This window comes from Lissotriton helveticus, chromosome 10 (assembly GCF_964261635.1).
Source record: "Lissotriton helveticus chromosome 10, aLisHel1.1, whole genome shotgun sequence".
NCBI classification, from domain to species: domain Eukaryota; kingdom Metazoa; phylum Chordata; class Amphibia; order Caudata; family Salamandridae; genus Lissotriton; species Lissotriton helveticus.
In genome coordinates this window covers 867,201,902-867,226,563 of record NC_136071.1, presented here as the reverse complement: position 1 = coordinate 867,226,563, position 24,662 = coordinate 867,201,902, and the positions used below count along the sequence as shown (strand labels likewise).

Below are 24,662 nucleotides of genomic sequence, written 5' to 3'. Positions count from 1 at the left end.
ACATTTGACAGTGTTGGGCGCTGATGAAGGCTGGAGTGCCGAAATGCATTCGCCGCCACTGTAACGGATGAAATAAAGCGTGCTGCCTTTCCTGAAAACCCCTTTGGCTTCTGAGTCCTTCTTGCACGGAGGGGCTTTTTTCCGCATCAATTACTGCGCCTGCCAGGGACGCAGAACAGATGGCCCTGCAACACCAATGGTACCGGGAAGAAATACTGGCAACTAGCTGTTTACAGCTTCAAGGGGTCGAGGTATCGACATTTCCGGTGACCGCCAGCAATCACGGAACAATATGGGAAAATTGAGGTATTTTACCTGCATTTGGAGCTGAGTCCACATTGACTGCTCCTGCCCTGTCTGTTGCTCTGTGAGGCTGGCTGTTGCAGTACGAGGGGACCAGGGGAGACGGCGGTGATTTTTCCTCTGGGTTGAACACTTCACAACCCGCCTGCAGACCAGCACTAACCCATCGTTTGGCTTCACTCCTCCAAACCACCCCCCCGGACTGGCCGACACAGAGCCTTCTGGGAGTTGTAGTTCCTCCATGGACACTGAACTACTACGGGTGTGACGACTTCATTAGGGGGAGGAGCATCGAGTGTTGGAAAGTACTTTACACAGGTGGGAACTTACAGGTGAAGGACATTTGACAGTGTTGGGCGCTGATGAAGGCTGGAGTGCCAAAATGCATTCGCCGCCACTGTAACGGATGAAATAAAGCGTGCTGCCTTTCCTGAAAACCCCTTTGGCTTCTGAGTCCTTCTTGCACGGAGGGGCTTTTTTCCGCATATATATATATATATATTCACTGAAAAAACCATAGGTTTCACACCAGTTATAGTTAGGTGGAAATTTTACTCGCATAAAACCATTGAAATTCCCACGTTATACTGAGTTGGACTCACTATAACTTGCGCGTGCAATGCACTGCTGATGACGTCACATATTACATCACTCATGACATGGTCAGTGACATCACTCATGACATCACTGATGACATCTCAAATGACATCACTGATGACATCATCCAGTGAATGTGTATCTTTCTGAAAAATAAATATTTTTTATATATGTATATCTAAAGGTTGATGGAAGAATAAATGGGTAAATAAATGTCTAAATGGATGTTTTTTTGTGTAAAATTGATTGGTTAACTGACTTATTAAATGTATCTTAGTGAATACATATATTAGCGAGTAATGTTTAAATATTTAAATATCTGTATCTGTGTCTCACTTTGTGTATAAGTGGCTGCATGGGTTGGTGAGTAGCTACATGAGTGTGTATATGGGTTATTAGTTTTTTTGAGTATCAGTATCAGTGTCTGTATGGTTTGGTGGGGGATATTACTTAGAGCACAGATGCATGAATGAGTGACTCACTATTTGTATGTATTTTGAAGACAGCATGTGTGCAAGACTGTATGGGTGGATGATTGTGTGTATGGGTGGGTTAGTGAGTATGTGTTTTTATAATTGATTGTTTAAGAGAGTAAATATGTTTCCGTTTCTGTAGAAGTATGTGTAGTGGTGTGTATATAGCAGTATAATCAAGTAAATGTTTTTTAGATAGTTTATTTGCATGTGTGAATTTGTGTGTGAGTAACTATATGGATGAGTATTAGTGTGTAACAGGATGTATAGGTGTATGAGTACATATGATGAGTAAGTACATGCATGAGTGACTATATAGAACTGTTGGTGAATGAGTGGATGTGTATGTAGATGTTGGAATTACCTAATAAGTTGTTGTAATTGGTATTGGTTTCTCCTTTTTTAAGAAAATTTTAGTTTCTATTTTTGAATGTGTGTGTCAAAGGTTATTTTATGCTGATAGGAGGTCTGCCACTTTGTCACAAGGATGTTGTTATCAGTGATGTCATTTGAGATGTCATCAGTGATGTCATGAGTGATGTCACTGACCATGTCATGAGTAATGTAATATGTGACGTCATCAGCAGTGCATTGCACGCGCAAGTTATAGTGAGTCCAACTAACTATAACATGGGAATTTCAATGGTTTTATGCGAGTACAATTTCCACCTAACTATAACTGGTGTGAAACCTATGTTTTTTTCAGTGAATATATATATATATATATACTCCAAAGGTGCTTTTACAAAGCAAGTACGCACTCAGAGACAGATTCTTGATGAAAAAAGGTTGTTTATTCCCAAATTACGCTACGCGTTTCAACACTATGCAGTGTCTTGATCACACAAAGCTTCGATGTATACAGGCATTTTTGTAACTAAAGGAAACCACTAACAACATAAACAAGGGTGTACACTTACAACCGTCATGTGACTTAGAATGTATTTGTGTCGGCCATCTTTGAGTGGTGATAGACTGTTGATAGACACAGCCTGCACCCTCCAAAACAAGTTTGTAAATAAGTAGACCACCTTAACAGTCGCTCCACAGTGAGACAGATATTTTACCACATGAAATGTTACCATAATTATGTGACCTCGTAACATTATCAAACTATTTTTGTTTTTGTTTTTGTTATATCTATTGCGAATATGCTTTTGCAATTACCCTCACAAGCCATGAACTACATTTTATTCGGTTTAGTACCATCAATGTATCATCCCATGCTTGATCTTACTCATTGGGGATTTGGCACATTTGCTCCCAAGACTGACCGCCATTGCTCAGCGGTGTGGTTCAAAGGTTAGTACACTCTACTTAATGTACGACCCCACATTTTTATGTTAAGAGTTCCTGACAGTGGAATTACAATTTATGCGGTCTAGTGCCCTCATTACCATCATATACAATATGATATTTTATTTTACATGGATATATATCTCACCAACGCGACCTTAAGTTTGTAAACAATTCCTAGTTCAGTTTGTCAGTGGTCTTACCAATGCCATAACTATTGCGCAGTCTAGTGCTCAAAAAGTGCAAAATTATATAAGTGATACCAAATTCATGAATTAAAAGGAGGAGAGAGGTCAACAAAGGTCAGGCCGAGGGTAGGGTTTCAGTGAAGGGAAGTTCTCTCGTGTCCTAAAAAAACAATATGATAAAAGTGAAATTAAAATCTTATTGCACTAAAAGATATGTACATACAGTGATTATAGCCGGACAGATCAGTCTACAGGATAATTCAATGATTTACATTACATCAACTACCAGCATATGTATACTCCAAATTGCCTCATCATGTATATAAGTGAGTTGCCAGTTCCTCATCAAGGTTATGGCCACCAGGGAATCTAGTCTCGAGATCCAGGATCCACCTTGATTCCCGTTTTCTGAGTGCTAACAGGCGGTTACCCCCTCTGTTACCAATATTTACCTGTTCCACTATATAGTATTTCAATAAAGAATTGTTCGATTGATGGTATTCAGAGAAATGTCTTGCAATGGGGTATTTCGTGTCCGTATGTGTAATGGCTCTGAGATGTTCCTGCACTCTTTTCTTGGCCATGCATATGGTACTTCCCACATACTTCTTGTTGCAGGGACATTCCAGTACGTACACTACATATGTGGAATTACAGGCCAGGAATTGTTTGATTTCTTTTGGTTTTGGATTACCTGGTATATGTACTTGTTTAACCATAACACTGGCCATACATGCTCGGCAATGTCCACAAGGGTAGAACCCCTTGAGACCTTGCACATGTTTCCTTTTCTCAGTGATATCTCCCTTTACCAAGATATCACGGAGATTCCGTCCTCGCCTGTAGGTGATACTAGGTCTCTCCCTTATTTGTGCCCCAATGATGTTATCTGACTTAAGGATTGACCAATTGTCCGCAAGTATTTTGTGAATCCTCTTGGATTCATTGTTGAATGTGGTAATTATTCTAGTCTGTACCCCCTCTTTTTCTCCTTCCTTCGTTTTGTTTTTGGGTAGAAGAGCATTAGTTCTATCGATTTCTGAGACTTTTGAGACTGCTTTTTTGAGTACCCACTCGGGATATCCCCTTTCCCGAAATCTTGATATCATGGTGGTTTGTTCTGCAGTAAATCCCTACGGATTACTGCAGTTTCTTCTGGCCCTGAGTAGTTCACCAAAGGGAATACTCCATTTTAGTGGATCAGGGTGGGCACTGAGAGCATGCAGCAAACTGTTGCCCGCAGTCTCCTTCCTGTGAAGCCTTGTTGTAAGATAACCTTGACTAACTTTGATTTCTGTATCTAGAAACTCTACACATTCTTCACTGATGTTACTCGTGAGATGTATATTGTAACCATTGATGTTTAGTTTTTCAACAAAGTTTTCAGCTTCACTGCCCTTCCAAACAACAAACAGGTCATCAATGTACCTGATCCAAGTACCTACTTTCGCAAAATATTCATTCAGCTGGACATCATCTCTTATTTCCTCCTCCCATTTACCCAGGAAGAGGTTGGCAAAGCTCGGTGCAAAGGCCGAACCCATCGCCACACCTCGGACTTGTTTGAAAATGTCCCCATCAAACATGAAATAATTATTTCGTAGGCACATTTTCATCATGTCCATGATCATTCTTGTGTGGTCTAGGTAACATATGTTTCTGGTCTTGAGGTAGTGGTAACTTGCTTCCATACCCTGGACGTGGTCTATGATGGTATATAGAGCACTAACGTCCAGGGTAATGAGCAGAGAGCCCTCTACCCATTCTAAGTCATTGATTTTGTTAAGAAAATCGGTCGCATCCTTGATATAGGAGGGTAATTTACAAACATATTCTCTCAGGAAGTGATCGATGTATTTGGATAAATTTTCATTGACACTTCCAATAGAGGATATTATGGGTCTTCCAAGGGGAGCAACTGGGTCTTTATGAACCTTGGGCAGCAGGTAGAAGATAGGTAATTTGGGATAATCTTTTTTTAGGAATTTAAACTCTTGCCATGTAACAAGACCTTCATTTTGCCATTCCGTGAGATTTCCCCAGGTTTCCATGATACTCTCGTGGTAAGCATTGATATTGCTTTTACAGTAGAAAGCCCCCGTTTCCAGTTGTCTCAGAGCTTCCTTTATATATAAGTCTCTTCCCCACAGAACCACATTACATATTGTATATGATGGTAATGAGGGCACTAGACCGCATACAATGTAATTCCACTGTCAGGAACTCTTAACATAAAAATGTGGGGTCGTACATTAAGTAGAGTGTACTAACCTTTGAACCACACCGCTGAGCAATGGCGGTCAGTCTTGGGAGCAAATGTGCCAAATCCCCAATGAGTAAGATCAAGCATGGGATGATACATTGATGGTACTAAACCGAATAAAATGTAGTTCATGGCTTGTGAGGGTAATTGCAAAAGCATATTTGCAATAGATATAACAAAAACAAAAACAAAAATAGTTTGATAATGTTACGAGGTCACATAATTATGGTAACATTTCATGTGGTAAAATATCTGTCTCACTGTGGAGCGACTGTTAAGGTGGTCTTCTTATTTACAAACTTGTTTTGGAGGGTGCAGGCTGTGTCTATCAACAGTCTATCACCACTCAAAGATGGCCGACACAAATACATTCTAAGTCACATGACGGTTGTAAGTGTACACCCTTGTTTATGTTGTTAGTGGTTTCCTTTAGTTACAAAAATGCCTGTATACATCGAAGCTTTGTGTGATCAAGACACTGCATAGTGTTGAAACGCGTAGCGTAATTTGGGAATAAACAACCTTTTTTCATCAAGAATCTGTCTCTGAGTGCGTACTTGCTTTGTAAAAGCACCTTTGGAGTATTAGAAGTAACGGCTTGGGTTCGCCGCCGCTGTACGCCACCTGACAATGGGAGAAATGGTCTCAGAAGGACCCAACCTGTTTGGATATATATATATACATATATATATATATATATATATATATATATATATATATATATATATATATATATATATATATATATATATATATATATATATATATATATATATATATATATATATATATATATATATATATATATATATATATATATATATATATATATATATATATCGGAAAGACTCGGACTCCTGCAACCTCCAGGCGGCGATGAAGGAGACGCAGACCCCGCAGTCTCAGGCAAGCTGTTTATTTATTTAAGATCTTGTTCCCATACATGACGCGTTTCGGGTTTCAAGAGCTCTTGTTCACATGCGGAATCAACATCGCCATGTTGGTTTTAAAGTGTTTGCTTAGTGCCCACCCACCTCCAAAGCTCCGTGTCACATGATTAAAGGTATGGAAGACAGACATTAGTTTCAACTGCTCAAACACATTACATTTCATTGTGCATTGATATCGCTAGAAGTTGTTATGCAGAGCAAACTATAAAACAGATCTAACTTCCTGTATAAATACATCGATTTAGCATCACAAATCTGCTATGTTTGAATACAATAGCCAAATCATTTCTAAAATTCGAATATTTTCTGTTAAAACTATATTCTTATAAGGTTTGTAGTTCTACAAATAGCGGGGATAAATCCCAAGTAAATAGTTTAAAACACATGTATATAAATATTCACCTAAAAAAAAGGTTACAGGAATGTAATAGTTAGGAAATATAATTAAAAAACATAGAAAGTCAGTGAAAAAAGCTAAAGGTTTAAGGGAGGTTATAGTTAGGCTCAGATGTCACTTCTACAAAACCAGAGAAATTCCAATGCTATAGTTACCTGTGCTAACTATGACTTACACAGTGATGTCATTTGAGATGTCATCAGTGATGCCACTGACCATGTCTTGAGTGATATAATATGTGAGGTCATAAGCAGTGCATTGTGGGGGCATAAGTTATAGTTAGCTCAGGTAACTAAAACAACTGAATTTCTTTGGAATTGTATGAGTGAAATCTGAGCCTAACTATAACGTTGTTGTTATATGTAAGGTGTTATTCTATGCCCCTTCCCTGTTTCTCTGCCTCTGCTGCTTAGCCAGTGAGAGAAGAATGTTGGTGTGGATGGTGATGTCACTGGACTGATTAGGTGTGCTGCGAGGCAGAGTGTCAGTTAGATCCTGGGCTGAGCAGCAGAGAGGCTGCTCCTGGTGGGGCCTTATTATATCTTTACTGGAAAACCTATCTAACCATCTAGAAACAATAAACATATTCTTCTGTAACCTAACCAAGTCTACTGGAACTCCTTCCTACGATGCAACAAATGTCCCTATAACTTTGGCATTGCTTTCTGACATAGGGAGCTGCTAAAAAGGCAGCTCCCTGTGTCTGAAAGCAATTCTGCTCTGCTTCAAAAAAGCTAGAGCATTTCTGAACTCTCGCTTGCTGTAAGTGGAGCATTTGCTGTGACTTGGGAGGAGTGTAAAGCTCCCACTAAGCCACAGCAAGGAGCTGTGTGCCGGGGGTGAGCACTTTGGCACATAGTAGGTGCTGGCCATGACTTGGTGGGGGGGTGGGGGTGCCTGGGGCTGTGGGGGAGTCTGTATGTGCATCCCCCACATGCATTTGATGAATAGCTCCGGGTGGTGGCTGTTCCTGGGGAATAGATGGTCTGCAAATACCCCCCTTACATTTCAATATTATTGGCCAGATGCCAGATGCCCTGGGGATCTTGCCCCCATGGAAGCTAAACAATACAGAAGCGCGGCTCCAGAAAAAACCCCACATAAACTGTTTAAAAAAATATTTTTGGGCCTGGCAGATTCCCTCTGGGACCCCTGCAATAGGCCTAGGGAGTCAGGGTATTCGTACCCTGCACTCTTCTCTGGTGGGCATGACCCTCTTGCCTCCTTGTACCAGAATTGAATTTTCCAGACACCACAAGCATTGGAGGCGAGGAAGGGAGAGGTGCTCTCTCCCTGGCAATTCCAGTTTCCACATGTTGCACTCTTCTCTTATATTTCAATGTCCTAGTTTGAAGTGTTCGCAGCCAATCAGATTTCATCTGGGGATCGGAGCCACTATGTATACAAATTTGCACTTTGGTAAATATCTCTAAAACTACTGAATGGAATTACACAAAATCACAAAAAGGCACTCCGCTGAGCTAACAACTTCTTTTCGGCCAAATTTGGTGTAATTCCATTCAGCAGTTTGGGCTACACCCTTGTCTAAAGGTCGTACAGGAATTAACATGAGAAACATATTTTTTTACCCCTCTTTTTTCTTGTTACCCGCTTAACATATCACACCGAAACTTTACATGTGTAACAAGATTCACCGGTACACATGTTTTGGAAAATGTTGTGAAGATTCGTTCAACCAGCGTCAAATCTTAGGTGAAGAGTAGCTGCAGTTTTAAAATCTTTTGTTTCCTGACGCGTTTCGGCCGTCACACCTTAGTCATAGGATTGAGATTCCAACAGTGTCCTGGCACAGGTGGTTTAAATCTACTCCATCACATGACCTTATAAATGCATACAAATCCCAGTTTGCATTTGTGTAGTTGTCACTCCCATGCTGTGTTATGGTGATTATTCCTATGTTGCTTAATAGCGTTATTTCCTCAAAATATAAAACACATTTCATAATTTGCTGTTTATAAAATAAAGTGGCCATGTGCATTATATAAAATGTTTCAAAATTGTCCTTGACAAAGCTCTCTTTTAAAACTGTCCCATACAGTCAATCACACAGCCACTTAATCACCCATACAGTTACACACACATGCACTAATTTACTCATACAAATACTAACACATACTCAGCCACCTTTACAGTCACTGACAGAGGCACGCACTCACACATATAGCCACACTCACATTCACTCACTCACCCACACAGTCATTCCTATACCCTATCACTCACTTTTGGATGAAATGAACTTAAACTGTACATCCAAGTGTTTTTCACTGGAGTTAAGTCGTTCTTCCTTTAAGACATGTTCCACAGCAAATATCTTCAAATCTGATAGCAAATGGTCCATATGATTAAAAGGATTGACTACATGCTGCTCAAGTTACTTATTATTTATTGCCGATTTATGGTTCCTGAATAGTGTGCAGAAGTTATTCACTGTTTGGCTGACATATTATTTTTACAGCTTTGGCGTTGGCCCTGAATCACACAATTAATGCATGTTGAGTATCATGAATGAGGCTGTCTTATTCCATAGGTCCTTCTCGTAGGAGAACTAATCACTGATGAATGTTTGTAAAATGTATTCACATGTGATGCATATTTTAGAATCCCAGCATTGAATAACTGCATTTGTTACAGCTTGCTTGAGCTCAACTCTCACAATAAGCAATCGTAAATTGGGATCTCTGCGATAAGCAATGACTGGCAGTTTATTGTGTCACCTTTTGTGTATTAGCTGTAATTAACATATTAAAAGTTCATAAAATATTTTTGGGAGCACACATACGGAAGCCTGAATTTCTAGGATTAAGAAACCAGGATCAGTTGGGCTTATAGGGCAATCATGTAGAGCCAGATGGGCTGGTGTGACAGGTCAGTATGGGGGTCGGTGTTTTCGCATGTTTTGGGCCTGTTTTATATTCTGGAGGGGTCCGTTTTTACTGTTGATTTTCCCAGTGCTTGATTTTTAAACTAATTATTGCCAGTGCTCAAACTTTTCTCAAAAGCTTGTTGCTGGCTGCCAAATGTTTGAGTTGTTGAATACCAAGGCTGTCTAGTGATGATTTTTCCTCATTCCACTTTCATCCACCACCCTAAACTTCCTGCCTCTTTATCACACTCTTGCTGTTTCTTTTTCATCTCAGCTCTCTCCCTTTCTCACTGTTTTCCGTCATTTTCTTATGCTTTGTTTCCTCTTATTCTGCCTTTCTCTCTCTTGTTCTGGGTCAAAGTCAAATGATAGAAAAATATGTCCCACTAAAAGAGTCCTGGTGTAGCCCACCTGCAACTACCCTCTCAAAGTACGCACTGGATTTCCCGAATATTACCACAAAAACTTCCTGAAGCAAGCACAAACATATGCAGTCTCCCATACCTTGCAAAACACCTATCTGGTGTTTCTGTACAAGTTCTAAACTACTTAGATTTGCAAGAGTAGGTCACTTTTATTGTTTAGCTATTCACTAATAGTGGACACTTTTATGTTGGTGCCCAGGCTTATTTTCTACCCCAGTCCAACCCTATAAGAAACAGCACATGTTTTACACACTGTGCAATTGTGAGACGGAGAGTAGCATTTCAGTGCAACAGGATTTGACAAAAAGAGTTTAAATGGATCTGAAGTCTGTAAGAGTGAGACAGAAAGAAGCGATATATAAGGAACTTTACTGGAAAGTAAACACTAAACATTCCTGCATCTCATCCCTACTGATAAACGCTAGGTCTTTCTTGCCACTCCTGATGCAATGGCAGTCTCAGAATTCACAGAAATCGAAGAAAAAATGCAAGTTTGGCAACATAAGGAAGCTGGCCATTTGTCTATCTGAGAATAAGGCTATTCATGTTATGCTATGTCTCACACTTAGTACAGGGAGTCTCTTTTATGAATAACTTTTTGATTAAATTCAGGGAAAATAAGAAAGCTAATGCTATTCAAACACCCTTGTAAAGTGTCCACATTGTCATGATTCTTTTGTTGCTTTTTTTCTTAGGCCTTCAATGTGGTTTTCCATAAAGCCATCGAGCGGGCGGCAGATTCGGAGGACGTGAAAGAACGAGTCTCCAGCCTGATAGACTGTGTCACTTATTCTGCCTTCCTCTACACCAGCCGAGGGCTTTTTGAAAAGGACAAGCTAACTTTTGTTTCCCAGGCAGCCTTTCAGGTAAATATAATCTCAAACATCCTTTCAGTTCACAAGAAGAATTGTAAAATTGTCTTCATTACCAATGAACTTTATTTTCATCAATTATATATACATGTTTTACAAAAAAATTATGTATATTTATGTCAGAAATAGGTACAATTTGTTGAATGAGTGGTAAGCGCATATTCTTCTTATCCAGTATTGGGGTATCTTTCATAGATTCACATGCCTGAATCATTCCCCGTCGTCGAGGCGGGAGTCCCACGGTAAATAAAAAAAGCAGTGCCAAAAGAACTTTGTAGTAGTAATAGGCCCTAGAAATAGGCCTGAGGCCTAAATTATAGTAGCCTATCTACCTCATTATGTCAAAAAGACCAAACTCTTTGCTCCAACCAATCAGCTCACAGCACCCTCTAGAACCCTCTATGCCGAGCCAGTTCTCCTCAGATTTTCACCGCACGTCGTGTGGAAGGGAGTCTCCCTGAGTCTTGACTCAGTTTTTTCCTCAGAGCTTCAGGATGTCTGACAAGAAGGCCTTGTTTAGACCTTGCAGAACCTGCGAGAAGAAAAGGGTCCATGTGGATGACCAGCACAAGGACTGTATTTATTGCCTTTATCCCAAACATGAGGCAAAACATTTTAAGATCTGCCGCACCTTCCCTTCTAAGACCTTAAGGGATAGGGAGGCCAGAGTCCTTTTGTGGCTAAAATCCTCTTTCACGGATGATGATGACAAAGCCTCTACCTCTAGCACGAGGGCGAGGTCTCAGGAGGGTAAGAAAAGTGAGGGGAGAAAACATGCGAAAACCTCCCACTCTACTTCAGGCTCTTCACAGAGATCTCCACATTCTGTCTCTGGAGCCTCAGCCACCAACGATTCCTCTAAGAAAACCGTGAGTAAGAGCTCTTCTGTCTCACCAGTGACTACTATTTCTACTTCAACTTCCTCTTCTACGGCTATGATCTACACTACATCTGTCTCTTCGCCTATTGTATCTACAAAGATTTGTATTGTGGCTAAAAGAACTCTCGTAGACGGCTCGTCGACGAAGACATCATCGTCAACGAAGCCTTTGTCATCTAAAAAGAGCCCGTCGACGAAGTCATCGACGCCACCGTCGACGATTGTCTCGTCGACGAAGAAAGCATCAACGACGAAGCCGTCGACGGCTGCCCTGTCAACGGTAGTTCCATCGACGACGGTCCCGTCAACGTCGAGTCCATCGACGACGGTCCCGTCGATGGCAATTCCATCGACGACGTTTCCTTCGTCGTCGACCTCGTCGACGACTACATCTTTTCAGCAGCCAGCTGCACCTTTGTCACCGGTGCCGTCAAAGTTGATGGATTCAGCTTTAGTGAAGCCGATCGCTGGGAATCAGGTTTTTTGTAAGCCAGTTTCAACGAAGAACTTTCAACTCGTCTCTTACAAGAGGCAACAAGATTCTTACATGTCGCCACTTATGCCCTCTCATCTTCTGGAATCCTACTCGGATGACGAAGAAGATGATTTTGAGGATGATGATAATGAAGGAGCTTTTGGTGTGGCGTGTCACCCATCTGATCTCGTCATCAAGTGTCAAGATGATGATGAAGACGACACTTATACTGAACATTACTATCAGGAGGACATTTTAGTGCCTCACTCTTTGGAACATCAGAGGCGGCCTAAGGTCTCAGAAGTCACCCATTTACCACCTACCCTGATTCAGGATTTACAGGATATCCTGGCAGATTACAAGAAACGCATTCCGCCACAAATGCCTCAGCCTACTACTTCTATTCCTGCATCTCAAATTCCACCGCTTTCTCCAGTTGTGGAACCTACGCAACATGAGTTGCCTCCACAAACCCTGGACACGTCCTCAGAAGAGGAAGTAGAGGAAGGGGAGTTGCCTAACGCACCTTCATCAGACCAGTGGGATGATTATGTTATTCCCATGCCATCCCCTCCGACTCCTCAGCCTTCAGATTCTCCACCTGAGGATGTAGGTGGCTTCCACAATCTGATGCAGAGAGCAGCAAACTGATTTAAACTCCCGGTGACTGTGGAGCAAACGGAGTGTTTTCTTCATGATTTTAAAGAAGAAACCAGGAAGGTGTCTCGAGCCATTCCTATCATTGAGTATATTTGGAAAGAGGGCCTCAAAGTAATGAAAAACCCCGCTTCTGTGCCTGCTGTGTTGCCAAGAATTGAGAAGAAATACCGTGCCCCGCTCACTAGTCCAGCGTGCCTTATTGGTCATCCGCGTCCGGATTCGGTGATCTCTCAGGCTGCACAACAAAGGTAGAAGAATCCGGCTACCCCTATTTCTACACCACCTGATAAAGAGGGGCGACGTTTGGACCTTATTGGGAAAAAGTTTTCCACAATGGCTGCGGCCTCCATCAGAGCGGCAAATTCTTTGGCGATTATAGGGCGCTATGATCGCCAAATGTGGTCAGAAATGGCTGTTTTCATGGAACTCATTCCAAAAGATAAGAGGCAGGAAGCACGAAAAATATTAATGGAAGGAGAGCGCGCAGCTGCGGAGTCCATCGACTGCGCATTAGATATTGCAAACACAAATTTCAGACAGTTGGCAGGAGCGGCTGTCTTGAGACATCAAGGGTGGTTGAAGGCCACTACCTTTCATCCAGAGGTCCAATTGAAAGTGCTGGACATGGCTTACGACAGAGAATCCCTCTTTGGGAAACATGTCAACAAAGCTCTCCAAGCAATTAAAACAGATACGGATACTGCAAAATCGCTGGGGTCATTGCAGTACAAGAGAGGATCGTTCAGAGGAGCGAGAGGACGTGGTTATTCGTCCAGAGGAAATTATTACCAGCAAGGCAGGCAATATCAACAGCAATACCGCCAGAACTATCACTCTTCGTATCGCCAGTCTGCATCGGCTGGTTTCTCTCGCCAAGGAGGAAGAAGGCGCACGAACAATCAGGGGTGATACGATCACAAGAAACAGTGAGATCAATTGGGCGCCACCTTCAATCCCCTATTTTCCTGTGGGGGCGAAGATATCTGCCTTCCAACACCAATGGCATCAGATAACAACAGATCAGTGGGTGCTGGACCTAGTCCAACATGGTCACACCCTGGAGTTCATTACCAAACCTCCAACAACTCCGCCCAGGGGTCCCCGTCCCCCTCGTCTTCACTTACTGATCAAGGAGGTTCAAGCAATGCTTCTCAAGAACGCTGTAGAGAAAGTTCCAATCCATCAGAGAAGGACAGGTTTTTATTCCCATTTTTTCCTCATAAAAAAGAAATCAGGGGAATGGCGACCGATCCTAGACCTGCGCAATATGAACAGATATCTCAAAAAGCAGGGATTGCGAATGGTCACTCTCTCAGACATTCTTAACTGCCTCAACGAGGGAGATTACATGGCTTCCTTGGACATGGAAGATGCATACTTCCACATCCCAATTCACCCAAAACATCGAAAATACCTCCGTTTCACTGTGGCTGGCGCCCATTATCAGTTCAAGGTCCTCCCATTTGGCCTCAAGTCGGCCCCAAGGATTTTCACGAAGTGCCTGGCTCCTGTAGCAGCAGCTCTTCGATCAGCAAAGGTGCAGGTCTTCCCGTATTTGGATGACTGGCTAGTCAAAGGTCCATCGAAGGCCAAAGTAAAGTCCGACATTACGATATGCCGCAATCACTTTGCATCGCTAGGCCTTACAATCAACAAGAGCAAATCTCCTTACAATCAACAAGAGTAAATCTCAATTGGTTCCGAAACAGAACCTGTTGTTCCTAGGAGCTTGTCTAGACACAGTAGAATGCAAGGCATTCTTGTCTCGAGAGAGACAACTCCGACTACAGGCCTTGGCAACAAAACTGTCAAGAAAAAGGTCACTTTCAGTTCGCCTATTTGCATCACTTCTGCGGATGTGCTCTTCAGCCATCAACCTCATTCCATTAGCACGTCTAAAGATGCGATCTTTACAGGAAGAGCTACATCTTCAATGGCAACAAGCGACAGGCTCTTTCGAGGACACCATCACAGTCACCAACAGGATGGTGCATGCCCTTCAATGGTGGACAAGGCTGAGCAATCTGGAACAGGGACTCACTTTCTTGCAAGCCCCTCCGGATTTCATTCTGACGACAGATGCATCCATGGAGGGCTGGGGAGGTCCTCTCCAGGATTTACAGGTGCAGGGAAAATGGTCTCAACAGCAGAAAAAATGCCACATCAACAGTCTAGAGTTGAAAGCCATTTTTCTTTCTCTTCAAGCGTTTCTCCCCAGGATCACAGGATCCTCAGTTCTGGTCAGAACGGACAACACTACCAGCATGTTTTATATAAACAAGCAAGGGGGAACGAGATCAGCAACATTGTCCAGGGAAGCCCAAGAGTTATGGCAATGGTTAACGATTCACAACATAACTCTCAAGGCAGAACACGTCAGGGGTCTGTACAACACCTTAGCAGACAAACTGAGCAGATCCTCGTCAGATTGCCACGAGTGGGAACTGAACAACAACCAATTGAGCAAGGTGTTTCAGAGATGGGGCAAGCCAATGTTGGATTTGTTTGCAACCCAACAGAACAAGAAATGCCGGTACTTCGCCAGCAGGTACCCTCAACCGGGATCAAGGGGGAATGCCCTGTCCATGCGATGGTCAGGGAGTTATGCTTACGCCTTTCCTCCTATCCCTTTGATTCCACGAGTGGTGCGCAAGATGAAATTGGAAAGTTGCCGCCTTCTGCTAATTGCTCCCAGGTGGCCTCGCCAGTATTAGTTTCAGGAGCTCATGCTTCTCTCACAGGAGCCACTGATCAAGCTGTTGGTAACCCCAACGATACTATCACGCAACGAGGGCCAGATACTGCACCAGGACCCTCAATCGCTGAAATTGCATGCATGGCTCCTAACTTCCTAGAATTTCAACATCTGCAAATTCCTCAGGACTGCCGAGACATTCTAAAGAAAGCAAGAGCCCAGAGTATATTAAAAACTTATCGTCTCAAGTGGAAGCGCTTCTGTGCTTGGTGCATCTCAAACAATTTACATCCTATAAAGGCGCCAGCAGAAAAAATACTACCCTATTTATTGCATTTGGCACGATCTGGTCTTTCTTTGTCTTCAATAAAGGTCCACTTAGCGGCTTTATCCAGATACAGGAAGATGGCTGACACTCAATCGCTCTGCTCTTCATCGCTCGTTAAGCAATTCATGAGGGGTCTTTTCCAGGCTTATCCTCCAGTAAAGCCTTCACCACCAGAATGGGAGCTCAATACAGTTCTCTCACAGCTGATGAAGCACCCGTTCAAACCCATCCATAAAGCTGACCTAAAATTCTTGACATGGAAGGTTGCTTTGTTGTTAGCCCTAACTTCCGCCAGACGAGTGGGAGAAATTCAGGCGTTCACTATAAAAGAACCCTTTATGCATTTTTCCCAAGACTATGTCACTTTGCGGACGAATCCAACATTCATACCAAAGGTGCCTTCTCAATGTCATCTAAATGAACCAGTCAAGCTGAAGGTTTTCTTTCCAAATCCTTCAACCCCAGCGGAGAGAACATTACATTCTTTAGACATCAAAAGATGCTTAAAGTTCTACCTCCAGAGAACCAAGACTTTAAGAAAATCAGATCAATTGTTTGTGGCTTAAGGCCAGACTACATTGGGTAAAGCGGTCACTAAAGCTACGATTTCCAGATGGATAGCCTCTGCCATCCAGTTCTGTCACATCAAGGCTAACCGACCATTGACAAGGTCTGTTCGATCTCATTCCACAAGAGCTGTGGCAGCGTCTGCAGCTTTGTTTGCAGGAGTGACTTTTGAGAACATTTGCCGTGCTGCGACATGGAAGAATGTCCACACGTTTACAAGATACTACTGCCTACAATCAGCAAATCAGAATGATGCGGCAGTGGGCCAAGCTGTGTTATGCCACCTGTTTCCATAGGAATACATTCAGGTACTACCGTTGGCTTCTTTCTTAAAGTACATAAAGTTCAAATTGTTGTTTATAATATGCAGACATATGTTGTCATACAGTAAGTTTATATGTTACTAATGTTCCATTTCCAGTAGGAAATTGCATTACTTCTATGTTGGTTTTCAATATGGTTGTTAATAGATCAATCTCTAAGCGATTGTTGGTTGTTCACTGTACATTCATGGGGGTGCAATACAGTAAGTCTCCCACCATCCGCAACCGACTTTGCCTGGTTTACTGCTTGCTATTCTGATTCAGGCATGTGAATCTATGAAAGATACCCCAATACTGGATAAGAAAACAAGTTACTTACCTGTAACTTAAGTTATCCAGTATTGGTATCTTTCATAGATTCACATGCACCCACCCTCCTCCCCGGAGAGGCAGTTCTCTAAGGTTGGGATACTTTTTCCCACTTGTGCTACAAAAATCTGAGGAGAACTGGCTCTGCAGAGAGGGTTCTAGAGGGTGCTGTGAGCTGATTGGTTGGAGCAAAGACTTTGGTCTTTTTGACATAATGAGGTAGATAGGCTACTATAATTTAGGCCTCAGGCCTATTTCTAGGGCCTACTACTACTACAAAGTGCTTTTGTCACTGCTTTTTTTATTTACAGTGGGACTCCCGCCTTTACGACGGGGAATGATTCAGGCATGTGAATCTATGAAAGATACCAATACTGGATAACTGAAGTTACAGGTAAGTAACTTGTTTTCTTACACCTGATTCTACTCATCTGATTTAATTATACATATGCACGTAACTAAAATGATTTCTAACTGGCTATGGTGAATGGAATAGGCTATAGATTATTGTGGTATTATGCAATATTATATTAATGGCATTAATTAACGAAGTATTGCCTTAGAATTCTTCAACCGGCATAGACATGGGATTCTTGAGCTTCCCACAATTCCATATCTATACCAATATCTGTACCTCACCATTAAAAAATCTTCTTGCATAGGCTCTCGATATGAGAAACAAGCTTTCATTCTTTAACAGTGAACAGTTCTCATAATACCACTTGCCCGACCTTCCCATCTACTCACACTGACTTCTGGGCCACATTTCCCTCATCGATTTCACTAGAACCAAAGTTCCCATCTTACAGTGACACCCATACAGTGCTTCCCATACCCTCACAGTGATACCATCACAGAGACACCAATCCATGTGTACTGACACCATAACCAAGTTTCCATTCCCTGAAGGTGACACCCGAGCAAACATTTCCTCCTCATTATAATGCCATCATGAACATGCTTCCCATCCCCTTAAAGTGATGCTAGTGCTGGTCTGTCAGTGCCCTCCAAGAGATCCCACCTCTGAGATACCTACGTACACAAAGCAAAACTAAAACCGAGCTTCACCTCCTGACTGTAACATCAGCAGTGAGCTTCTCTCCACTCAGGGCAGGGTTTCCTAACAGCTGGCAGTGTTATCAGTCCCGTGCTGCCCATTTCTGCATAATAAGGTGCCTCTGAAATTCCAGTCTACAGAGAAAATGAGAGGGGCCCCTCATACCAAGGGAACAGGGCACTACAATTCAGCAGAGTAAGAAACTCCCCTTGGGAACAATACACCATCCAGTAGATGAAATCAGACACTTACTCAGACCACTCAATCAGATCTCCCCGTCCCAAATGAGATCCTACTCTTTTAACCCCTTCCATGCTGATGACGGCCCCTGGCCGTCATGCATCACAGTTCTCGTGTGCTGATGACGGCTGGGGCCGTCATGAACCCACCCACTCATTAGAAGTGCCGCACAGGCGCAGAATCGCGCCCGCGCCCAAGGGATTAAACACATACCACTAAGCAGAAAATGTACATAAATCTTTAATATCCTAAAATACACATATACATGCCCAACCATGTCTAATTCTTCTTATCATGCTCTCAAGGTAGATACATATTTTGTTTTAAACTTCATAATTTTCAATTAACAAGAATAAGGCCAGACAACACAGATATCATTGTGTCAGCACATCAATACCACCATGATTTAACATACATGAAAATGTGTATTGCAAAACTAGGCATCAAGTGAGATTTAACACTATGTCGATCACAAACTAAAACAATCTTCAATGAAGCTTAGGAAACTAAAAAGGGATAGAAGGGGGGGGTCTAATCAACAGTGTACTAGCTGGTGTTACAGAGGGAGGCTGTGGTGGCGGGGGGTTGGGAGGAAGAGTTTGGAAGGTCTGATTCCAGAGTTAATAAATAATTTCTGAGTGGTTGACAGATATCTTTGAGTCTGGTGGACAGGGACAGAAGTGTGTCATAGACATCAATGGTTAAATAGCAATATGTCATACTTGTAAACCAAGCTTCAGTAGTGGGATGGAATGCATGCACCAACAAAGGGCAATCTCTCTCTTAGCCGGTGGTAAAGCAATGGCTGAGAATCGATGGAGATTCTTAGGGATGGATGATACATTACCCAGAAGGGAGGGACCAAGAACCAGCGAAGTCATGACAGATGGAATTTCAAGGACCGCCGACCAATATGCGGCAACAATAGGACAGGTCCATGTCATATGTGCAAAGTCTGCATCAAGGAATTTACATTTAGGGCAGAGGGAGAAACTGGAGGGGTCACTTCCGGCCAGTAAATTCTGTGCAAAAATCGAAAATTGAGTTGTTTATGATGGTGTGTGGGGGATAACAATTTAGTTTGTGTACAGCAGTAAGCCCAATCTCCATCAGTGAGGGGATGGCCAAGATCTTACTCCCATTTCTGGCGGGCCTTGCTGTCTTGCGTGCATTTCAGAGCCATGCTGGCGTGGTAAAGCGTAAAGACCAAATGGATCCCTTGGGGTCCATATTTAGCAATGTAAAGGGTGTGAAATCCTCAGGTGCTAGTGGATAAGAGGGAAATTAGAGCGCAACATCCCAAATGGTTGGTTGAAGATTAATTGATCCATATATGTGCATTGAAATATTGGGTCTTGTGGTGAAGAATATCACATGGCTGTCCAGAAATAAGTCGCCAAACATGTGGAGATTGTGTCTGGTCAGTGTGCACTGTACTTGTTTTTCCATGGTTAGAGGTAACTAGGAATTTTGGAACAGGGGGACCACCAAGGAAAATAGAATATCAAAACCCAGTATCCTGCTAAGTTTTCAGAGTTCTCAGCATGTTGTGGACAAGGTCTGTGTGTCTGAAGAATCAGGTTGAAGGCCTTGTGGTAGTAAATCATCCAGAGGAGTAGGGTCTGCTAGATGTCCCCAGGTTGAGCATATGATAGACTCATGGTATACGATGGGTGTAACATATGCCTCTGCAGCCTCCGTGTTGCAGGGTGGCCCTAAGCTCCAGGGGCCCCCTCAGCACAACAGTACAGTCATTGACAGGCAGCAGGTTCTGGGTCCACTAGGACGTAGTATTACAGTTACTTTCCAGTCCCCTCATAATAAATTAAAGTGTGCGCCATGCGCTATGGCGCCCAGCTGAGTGGTCTTCAGACAGGCTCGGCCATAGGGTGGGGCAGGGCTGTGCTGAACATTTTCATGCACAGTGTAATCTGCGCATGAGGCGGTGGCTGGTCGGTGGGGGACTGAGACAGCGAGGCCATAATTAAAATTGCATGCCACTATAATCTTCTGACTTCAGCCTTCTTGAGCCAGACAAGTCAGAGACATTCTGGTCGCAGAAGATATCAGCGGAGCCATTTCACCCGGCATTTGTGTCCGTGATAGGCCGTAGCGATGGTAAGCAACAACCAGTGCTGTGCCACTGTCCACTTACAAAAACAATAGTTGATGGACAGAATGCAGAACAATGTCATACATTCACCCCAGTACAGAGATCTGGGCCTAAATCCATCGTTTTTTTGCACTCCACACCACCCCAGTTCAGACATGGCCATATGCAAATCAGCCTTGACCCTGTGCCTCATGGGAACAGTCCAGCCCGAACTGCCAAGCCATGTCTTTCCTGGACCGGAATCAAGCATCCTAGGACCGGTTTCTGCCTATCAGCCGTCTTCAGCCAGGATAGCTTGACTCTATCCACCTACAGCATACAAACGCTATGCGCTTTCATGCTAGTGATTATAGCAGGTGCACACTGAACTTGGAAATACTCTCATTTCTTCTTTATACTCTTAGAGTATTTAGATCAACATTGCACTATACTTATGATAACTACTACTACTGCTTACATTTCTGCATGGTGTAACATAGGCCCCCTCAGAGGCGTAGTCCTGAACTCCAGGGGCCACCTCAGCGTACAGTACACTACATTGACAGAGGGTCTGCTGGGATGTAGTTTTAATGTTACGCCCTAGTCCCACCATAATAATTTAAATGGTGTGTGGTGCGCCGTCTGCGATGTGCAGCTTCGCAGTCTTCAGATGTAGGGTGGGGCCTACATAGTGTGGGACAGGGCTGGGCTGAAATTGTCATGGGCAGTGTAAACTGCACATTAGGCGGCCGGTGCGTCCTGGGCACCGAGACGGTGAGACCATCATTAAAATTGTTAGCCTCTGTCTTTTGCTGCCAGCATCAGCCACCGAAGCTGCAGGTAACTATTGAGTGGCTGTAATGTTCTTCTCAATCTCTCTTAATTTCTCTGCGGTGGGGGCTGCTTTAATTCAAGACCTCGGGCCAGGTGGGTCTGCTTGCATTGTGAGACTCGAGCCATAAAACCGCTACCTTACCGTGCAATATTGGAAATGTATTGCGACTTTGTGAGCCTGCATGCAGCTCTACAAAGACATTGGATTGATTGATTGATGATGAAGCGGGCCCCCAGCCTCAATATTTCTCTTGTACATATATGTTAAGGGTCCTTCTTTTCAGGGGACCCAGTGATAGAACCAGCTCTGTCTTGCCCTGATGGCATTGAATGATTCTTAAACAGATTGTATTAAGTACCACTTACCTTTGATTTATTTTTATTGTGGGTGATATGTGTGTCTATTACATTTTGTAGAGAAATGTTGAGTTTTTGTTTCATGCATCATCCATGAAATAGTTTCTTTCAGATCAAATCAGGACCTCAGATGGTGCATGCCTATATTTGCTGGAGCCAGCTGGCTGTCTGGGAAGGTTGGCAGTGCACGTGGTTGGTGAAGAGGTTATGGGCTGTGGTGAAGGTGCATGGATGTTGCCAATATGGAACGTCCCTCCCACTGTCTTTGAACTCAATAAACTAACACAAGGTGTTTTTCCCCTCCGTTTGCACCACAGGGCACACAAGCTCAGATTAGTGCCAGCTGCCTATGTTATGTGGCTACATAAAAGTCACAATATCTGGAGCTGTGGGGGATGTATACCCTGCAAAAAGTATATGTTGTGAGAATCGTACCTAGAAACAGTGTACTCACTCGTGCCCTCTTTAAGCATCATGTGCAGCATGCATGCGCAGTGGTGGCACGTGCTGCAATGGTCATGCATTCTAGGAAGTAGTGATAATCATGAAAAGGGAAGGCTGTCTGGTGATCATGACACACGCGCTGTGAGGAGGTGGCCTCTACCTGTCCGAATGCACATGGATTTGAGATGGGGACCGGGCTTGTGCCTTAAAAAGGGATTAGTTTACAATGCTCAGTTATATTGTTTTAATGTATTATTAGATGCAACGGTTTTTAATTTGCTTGCTAATTGATTTTGTTTAAAACTTTTTATGAGATATAGACATATTTATAAAAAATGGTTCCTTGTAAATAATAAGAACCAATGACCAAATCACAACAGAAATATGCAAAAACACGGGTGCATGTAAAAAAAGAGATACATTTTATCTTTTAAAGTTCATGTGGGGTACTTGAAAATTTCACACAATGTAGCAAGAGGTAAATATACAGTTATTATATCCTTCACTGTTACAGTTGTATACACTTTTTCTTTATCATAAAATATTTATCCAGAAAGAAGTGTACAAGTCGACATTTCGGTCTCTAGGCTTTCGTCGATGAGACCATCTTCAGGACTATAGTGTATGAAATAGTTATCCCTTGAAGTACAGAAATACAGAAGACCAACACAATTTATATTGTCGACTTTATTTGTAGACAAGAACAATCGATGTTCAGTAACTCTGCGGCATTTTATATGACTAATGGCTGCAGAAAAGGTTCGTAGTCTGAATCCTGATACCGTCTCAAACAGGGCTTCTCTGTTACCTCTCCAAAAGTGATTCTCAATTGTGAGCATTCAATCTGTTATATCTTCCTTAATGGAAAACCGGCGCAGTCAACCTGATGCAGATCTGATGGTTGACTGCCGTTTTTTTGCTCTCCTGCTATCTAGATCGCACACGCCAGTTCCGGGTGGACGACTAGCTCTTTGTTGGTTACGTGGGCACTAAGAAGGGACGGGCGGTGCACAAGCGGACCATCTCTCGGTGGGCTGTCTTGTGCATCAAGGTTTGCTACTCTTTGGCGAAAAAGGAGCCTCCTGTTGGGCTGCACGCCCATTCCACTCGGGCGACGGCTGCTACTACGGCCCTGGGTCGGGGAGTCCCCTTGCAGGACATCTGTCAGGCAGCTACGTGGGCCTCGCTACACACGTTTGCTAGGCATTACTGCCTGGATAGCCAAGTCTGGAGAGGTGTTTTTTTTGGCCGTTCCGTTCTCCAGGACTTTATAGTGTGATCTTGGTTCGCAGACCCACCACCGGGGTTGGTATTGCTGGGGTATCTATTCTAAGCCCTATGAAAGGGATGTCCTTAACCCAGATATCGGTTCGTAGAACGGGGAGGATAGGTGGGGCGGTAAGGAATCTAACACTAACCTGTACAGATGCACAAGTTACTTATCTTTGGTAGCGATATATCTGTAAGAAACAGCAGTTAGTGTTAGATTCCTTACCGCCTCACCCATCCTCCCCATTCTGCGAACCGATATCTAGGGTTAAGGACGTCCCTTTCAGGGCCCTAGTTTCATGGCACCAGTGTCGGTTTCTATCATGGCTCTGCGTTCCTGGTGCGGAAAGCTATGTACAGAACTGACTTCAGCGCGCGATGGCGGCGTCTAAGTACTCCGATGTCATTCACGACACTGACAACGGAAGTGGAGCCGCAGACGATACCTACCGACGCGCAAGGGTACTGCTGACGAAAACTTTCCGGATACAGTCTGCTGTCTGGGGATATTCTAAGGTAAGGAATCTAACACTAACTACTGTTTCTTACAGATATATTGTTACCGAAGGTAAGTAACTTGTGCTTCAGTGGTGTAACATAATTCTCCGCAGCTGCTGCAGTGCGGAGGGCAACCTCCAGGGACTCTCTCTGGCACTGTTCATGAGTGAGAGCCCCCATCCTGAACTCTCCTAACTGGGTCCGGAGGGAGGGGGGCTCCCTCCATGTACTTTGCGAGGGTGGGCCCTGAAGTTTCATTATGCCAGTGCATGGTACATATAACACCAATATTTTGTAATCAATAAACACAATATAATCAGTTTAAAACCAATACCCTTTTTAAAAATCCCCCCCGCAATATTGGTGCAATAGTTCACAAGAAGTTGCAAATTGATATCTTCTTTAAGACAATGAAAAAATGGGCGTACCCTAGTAAACAGTATTAGCACGTTGTTATGAATGCTGATCCACTATTACTTAGCAAGCACGAGTCCTGATGAAGTTAACGTTCTTCATGTATAGTCACTGGTTGTGACCGGAATTAGCGTGTACGATACACCCTTATGATATGAAGATAGCCTGCAAATCCGCCATAATAATATGCCTGAGCCACCTTGCTCACATTGTTTCATCAAAACGCATCAAAACGCCATCAAACAAACATCCAGACCTCATTGCTTTATGGTGATGATAATGGCTAAGACTGCTGTTCCCACAGATACGGGGTAATAATAAAAATACATATTTTGTAAAGCACAAACATATCGCCCCTTAAGGTTTCAAGATGCAGGGGTCAGATATTGCCCAGAGTACCTGCCTGAACTTGCAGATGCTGGGCTAGATTGTAAATTAATATACTTAGATGTGATTTAAAACACTTATATTAAGAGCTAGAGGGAAGGAGAAAGTGACAGTGTAGCAGAGAGAAAAAGAAAGGAAAATACAATGAGCAGAAATGGAGAATGAGACAGATAGAGGGAGAGAGA

The 24,662-nt window shown here is 43.0% G+C and overlaps 1 protein-coding gene across 1 annotated transcript in view; it reads left to right on the top strand.

Moving 5' to 3' along the window:
* Window positions 1-24,662, top strand: part of DNAH11 (dynein axonemal heavy chain 11) — a 3,642,058-nt gene that overhangs the window by 3,023,387 nt on the left and 594,009 nt on the right. Inside the window, exon 70 of the mRNA XM_078663510.1 lies at window positions 10,472-10,642. Coding sequence (XP_078519636.1) covers window positions 10,472-10,642 — 171 coding nt within the window. The remainder of the gene's footprint in view (window positions 1-10,471; window positions 10,643-24,662) is intronic.